General features: G+C 38.5%; 1 protein-coding gene across 1 annotated transcript; it reads right to left on the bottom strand.

Moving 5' to 3' along the window:
- Positions 1 to 1,024: 1,024 nt before the first annotated feature.
- LOC132983121 (meprin A subunit beta-like) lies at positions 1,025 to 6,248 on the bottom strand. Its single transcript, XM_061049363.1, has 14 exons — positions 5,952 to 6,248; positions 5,837 to 5,858; positions 5,608 to 5,652; positions 5,070 to 5,101; positions 4,880 to 4,976; positions 4,653 to 4,770; positions 4,373 to 4,551; positions 3,874 to 4,092; positions 3,620 to 3,772; positions 3,279 to 3,497; positions 2,148 to 2,588; positions 1,848 to 2,012; positions 1,361 to 1,470; positions 1,025 to 1,248 (listed from the first exon to the last, which is right to left on the bottom strand). The coding sequence occupies exons 1-14, from the start codon at positions 5,997 to 5,999 to the stop codon at positions 1,243 to 1,245; spliced, it is 1,854 nt and encodes a 617-aa protein (XP_060905346.1). The 5' UTR covers positions 6,000 to 6,248; the 3' UTR covers positions 1,025 to 1,242.

The following is a 6,248-nucleotide window of genomic DNA, read 5'->3' as shown; positions in this document are numbered from 1 at the left end:
ACAAGGTAATTGATGATACAAGTTATTTGTGCTCTCTTACACACACCTATCCTAAGTCTTGTGACTCCCAAATGAAAATTAAAAAAATTACAGCAACAGCATGCTAACAAGATCCCTGCGATAAAGCTAACATGCTAATATTTAGCATGGCATTATAATTAACACGTTTAACATTAAGGCTGAGTGTTTGAGGCTTTAAAGATTTGTCGACCAGCACATACCGGTGAGTGTGAGTGTGGTGCAGTGTTTTAGTGCTGTCGCTTCATAGCAAGAGGGCCCCTGCCTTTCTGTGTGAAGTTTGCATGTTCTCCCAGCTTCTTTCCACAGTTCAAAGACATGCTCGTTAGGTTAACTGGTGACTCTAAATGGCCTGTAGGTATCATTGTGATTGTGGTTGCCTGTCTGTCTCCATAAACCAGCCTTGTGATTGACCGGCAACCAGTCCAGGGTGTTCTCAGCCTCTCGCCCAATAACAGTTGGCACCCCCCGCGATCCCAGACTGGATAAGGGGATGGATAAGGGTAATGGATGGATGGACGTTTGACAAAGTACAATTTTGACCTGATGATGGTGAGATTAGCGGTAAACGGTAATATGATCTCTCTTTCTGCAACACAAATCTTAACCACATTTCATTATTATCAACGGATGTCAAGACATTTCACCCAACATATCGCAAGTTATCTCCACATGGGGAAAATGAATGTATCTGCCAAATTATGCTAAGCTAATAAAGACATTCACAGAGTAGTGTTTGACCACATTTGGCATTCTGTAGGATTTTATGTGTTAGTAAACGAGATGACACATGTACAGGCATGTAGGAAATAAAAATTATGGATTTCAGCTGTGGTGGGTCATGTCTATGTGTATTTAAATGTGATCCACAAATACATTTTCGCATCTGAGGAAGAGCATGTCGGCTTGAAAAGTCACTTGTTGCCAAATCAATCCTTTAACGTTAGCTCCCTGGTCTGCTGATCTTCTTGCTTCTTTAAGCATAAAAAACACCACACAAAATAATGAAGATAAAATATATATATTTTACTTTATACGTGAAGATTTCAACAACAAGGATCCGTTAACTGCAGCAAAGGAGGATGCACTTTTCCAATTCAATCTATTTGTTCTTCCTAACAGATACATAGATATCTACAAGGCGAGCAAATAAAGTAAAACTTGACATTTTGAGGCGATAACACTTCAAGGAACATCTGCTTCAGCCCCATATCAGCTTTTGTGTCAACCCTAAGAAAAAAAAAAAAAACAGTCATTCAAATTTTTTTATGTTATGTTATGTTGGCAAGTATGATTGTAACATTGAATGTAACAGCTTATTTAATAAAGACTTACAACCTACCGTCACGTTGCATGGACCTTGGTCAGAGTTGTCTGAGTGTGTGGTTGTGAATTTGTTTGGTGGATGTTTTGGGCAAGGCAGCGAGCTGCTATGCTGCAGGTTTGAAATAGCTAGAGACAAGGCATAGAAATTCAAATGGACATTTAACAAGACACAGAAAAACAACTTATTTTTTTGTATATATTATTCACAGATTCTGTGTTTGATGTTCAGTTTATATATATTTTCTTCAACATTCAAATGTTTTGGAATCTGGGTTGAAGTTGATTACATTTTAAGCTCCATAAATAAGACTGACTGACATGAATATCGATGCCTCTTTATGAGCTACACTTGTTATGCATATACGGGACAAGATCAGCAAAGAGAGATAAGAAATACTGACACAAACCGAAAAGTTCCTCGGCCCTTAAACAAAAGATTCTCCAATGCAATATTAAGATTTAGTTAATCCTACAATTGATTAGGAATAAACACAAAAGCTCACCCTCCATTGAGAAGAGAAATACAGCAGTGCCTTCCTTCAGGAAGTCCCGGCTCCTGATTCGCTCCAAGGAGAGAAACGAGTTCACTCCATAGGCTGGGTTCATGTAAAGAGACTCTTCATTCCATTGGATTTGTCTTCCAACCATACGAGGGTTGTCAAATGCAGCTTCAGAAAAACACAGAACACATTTTCTTTTTCGAATCAAATCAAATCTGTAATGATATTATTCTAAATATTTGCGATGATAGATCGACACATTAACCCCAGTAGACCATTCAGATATCACTTTTAAATACTCACTGTAAGTTGGATCAGTTGTCAGAGTGATCTGATTGGACATTTGATGTTGAATGTTTGGGTTCTTGTCCAGCATGATAAAGGTCACCTGCCTCCATGGGCACGGCCATTGGAGTGTTGAATCATAGTCTCCAGACACTAAACGAAAATACACTCCAAAGAAGGTTTCTCGTAGAGCAATCAACATCTGGTAAGCATAGCCTTCAGGAGAGTACACCCGAGGGCTGAGCAGATAACTATTGTAGTCAGTGCTTGTCAAGAGACTCTCGAAATCCGAGATTTCCCAGACATGATGTGGACACCCAGACTCAGACAGGTTGATGTCATCAATGGAAAAGCCTCCTGAAGACTCTTCGTTTCCTTTACGCACCTCAAACACGACCTGGAAAGGCTTGGTAGCATTCAGGGACACCTTGTAAAACGTCCATTTAAATGATGGTTCACCTGGAAGGATAAAATACTTGATTGCTTATGTTTGCTTCAGCAAATCAACGAGTAGTAATGTTGATTACATGATACTTTTGCCCAGATGGAAAAACATCTCCAGGAGTATTGTAAGGGTTGTCCAAACATCATGTACCCAAATTTAGTCCCCAGTGGATGAACCCCAGTGATGGTGGTCCTGTGAGTCATCTACAAGTGTCACCATGAGAGACTATGTTAGATTGTAAGTTAAATGTGTAGTCCACAAATGGATGGCATGCTTTGTAAATTGGTACAACCATTTGTGGTGGCCAGAGGATAACTTCTGATGACTTCAGTTATCCTTTTCCTCAGATCATGTTGAGTTAAATTGAGTTAAATGTCTTCACCAGAAGTTATTGACCTATAGCGTTTAAATGTGTACACATTCATGACTCAGCAAGATAATTTTGTTGATCCCCTGACGTTTTATCTTTGGTCAAATTTTTAGTTTGGTTTATCAGCAAATATCTGCAAATCTAATGACAATCCAATTAAGCATGCTAACATGTTAACTAAGATGGCAAACATGCTTGTTTGTTAGTTTATTATGTGAGACTGTTAGCTTGCGGATGTTGCAGGTGAAAACTGTGCAGGTGATGCTAGTAGACAGAGTTAATATGGGTGTATTTTTCCTTTCAATTTGGCATTTTCAGTCCCTGATTTGCTCACCAGTGATCTGACCCATGAGGCGCCTTTTTCCTGTTGACTCCCTCTCATCTTGGAACTCTCTGATCCAAATGTTGAGCTTGTCCGACTCACTTCCACTGTGGTAATAGTAGAACTGGAGACACTGGATGTTACATGTTCCAGTGGGATTCATCCTGTTGGTCTCCAGCCAGGCTGAGTCACCCTCATGACCTGAAGCTGTGCTAGCATGCATGAAATAACCTGGGTAGTTTTTAGGGTTGACAGTTTTTGATTATTACTATCTCTTTGATGTAAAAATGTCTCGTTCACTGGGACTGATCTACAAAAAGCAAGTTGTTATATGGCTTGAAATGAGTTGTTACCTCCAGGGTTGGTCAGGGTGGTGTGGTCAGTTAATGGCTCTCCTGCAGTGTTGCTCAATCTCTTCCAACCTTTGGCCAAACCTTTTTCACAACAGCTCATCCCGCAGATATCAACACTGAAGTTACAATGCTCCACAATAGTAATTGATGCATCTGGGATCAATCAGCAGAAACTTACATCACAATATAGCACGATTCAAGCAAGAGTATTTGATTGGCGCTTTCTAGCATTGTGAGAACAATCCAAAACTTACTGCAGTTATAAAGGCGATTCAACTTGTACATGTCAAAGAAGCTCATTTCCATTCGCTGGCCGATTTTGTCCTGATACTCAGGTAGCTTAGTGGCAATCGTGTCTCCCGTGTTTTTAGAAAAAACCTTTTTTCCGTAGTGCATCACTGAGAGGTAGTCGTATGGAGTGTTAAATGTTGTTCTTAAGCTTTGGCTTATCTTCCTAAAGTTTCCCTGGTATCCTGTTGACCAGACAGACATATAATTAGACACTTCAACCAATGTAGCACATTATGTAATGGTAATTATGTATCTTGAAAAGTAAAATATCCTTAATTATTTAATTTGTATGTATTGGAGACTGCTCATTTCAGGAAAATACATTTTGAAAAAACTGTATTAACCTTGCTCATGTAGCCAACGGCTAGGTATTATGTAAACAGTTATACACAAAATAGTCAAATAGTTGTCAAAGATTCCAATGATGTAGATGAAATGTTATGAAAAGGTGAATGGTTTTACCGTCTTTTATGTTTTTCCAGATAATGGTTACGTGATCATCTCTGTCATATCGAGACTGTTCATGATAAAATCCCAAAGCATGGAGAAACTCATGCTCGACAATACCAAGGTGATCACATCGCCTACCAATGGAGACAACTTGGCCACTTTTAACAATCCTTGACACAAAAGAGTAACACCTGCAGTGAAGAAGAGTGGCACAAAATCATGAATAAATCATCATATGGTTAATTTTAGAAATAGAAATTGAATTAACTATGCTTGGAGGAGCATGTTTTACCCTGGATTCTGTCTGACTGAAAGGTAGTATTCCTCAGACTGTCTGGGTCTGAAATCAATACATGTCTTCAAGCGGAAATGTTCAAAGGCCTGCAGAATGACTCCTTTAGCATTTACATCTGTGCTGACAGACAATACACAGTTATTTTCCACAGTGGTTTTACCTATTAATGCCCGAGCAGTATACAAACATTGTTCATAAAAAAGGGTCAGTTGACCATCACTCACCAAGGTTGGCTTCTAACACATAAGGGACAGGGATGTCCCACAACTGTTTTTGATTCAAAATGGCATTCCTGGCTACCCTTGTTTGTGTCTGCATTTCCTTGGGTAAAGTAAAGTTGTCACATTAATAGAAACAAACTCAACGTGACATCCCAAAAAAATAAAATGGCAAGATATGAAGCACATTGCTTACTTCCATGATGTCACCCTCAAATAAATCCAGGCCTGCAGGGTAAACAAGAATGATGATTACTTTTGTTACTGGAAGCCGATAAATAACAAAACATGTAGGGGCGGCTGTGACTCAGTGGAAGAGTCAGTCGTCTGTTAACCAGAAGGTTGGTGGTTTGAGCCCAAGCTCCTGCAACCACATGTCTGATGTGGCCTTGGGCAAGACACTAAATCCAGAGTTGATCTCTCTGCATAGGCAGCGTATGAATGGGATTAATTACTGCTGATGGTCACTTTACAACGCAGCCTCTACCATCAGTGTATGAATGGGTGTGAATGGGTAAGTGTGACATGCAGTGTAAAAGCCCTTTGAGGAGTCAGAAAACTAGAAAGGCACTATACAAGCTCAAGTCCATTTACCATATCAAGATATATTTTGTGATCTGTTTTCTTTCACTAATATGTAATATAGCAGTCCTTTTTTATGTCAAAAACATAGGGGGACAAATAACAGTCTCAGTTATAAACTTCAAAGAACTAAAACTTAAACACCCTCTTACCTTCATTTATCTCTGTTATATCCCAGTCCCCATCATCATCCATGTCTTTAATAAAACAGATAAAACAATATTTGAATATATTATCATGAACACATTTTTCACTAGCTACAGTAACACTATCTGTGAACTCACTGTAATCATAATTACACGCAATTAATACTTTTTTTCATAATCCATTGTAGTCAAATATAATGAAAAAACGTAATAAAATAAACAAAGAACAACTCACCCATCAACAAAGGCTCTAGAGACTAGAAAGGAAGCATCAGGGGTTTTGAGAGTATTAAATAAACTGGAAGATCACTGTCTCGTTTAGAGTAATGCATATTTATAAAAGTACTTACCATGGCAACTTGAAGGGTGCTTAGCACAAAAATAATGCAGAAATCCATGATTGTTAATATTTGTCCTCAAAATGGTAAAAGCTCAACGATGAGAATAAAGTTTGGAGAAATGATATGATTAAAACAAAGATGAACGCCTAAAAAAAATCTCACTCTGAAAACACTCTGAAATCCACAGTTTTTGGATCACTTCTTTGTGCTTTTAGCTTAATAAATATGATCACGTTCTTCCTGGATTAAGAGCATTGTTGGTTTCTAAACTGAACTATCTAGAGCGGAGAGAATTGTGACTTTCAC

This window comes from Labrus mixtus, chromosome 11, assembly GCF_963584025.1.
Source record: "Labrus mixtus chromosome 11, fLabMix1.1, whole genome shotgun sequence".
Taxonomy (NCBI): domain Eukaryota; kingdom Metazoa; phylum Chordata; class Actinopteri; order Labriformes; family Labridae; genus Labrus; species Labrus mixtus.
The sequence above is the reverse complement of the archived record's forward strand: the minus strand, read 5'-3'. Positions and strand labels throughout refer to the sequence as shown.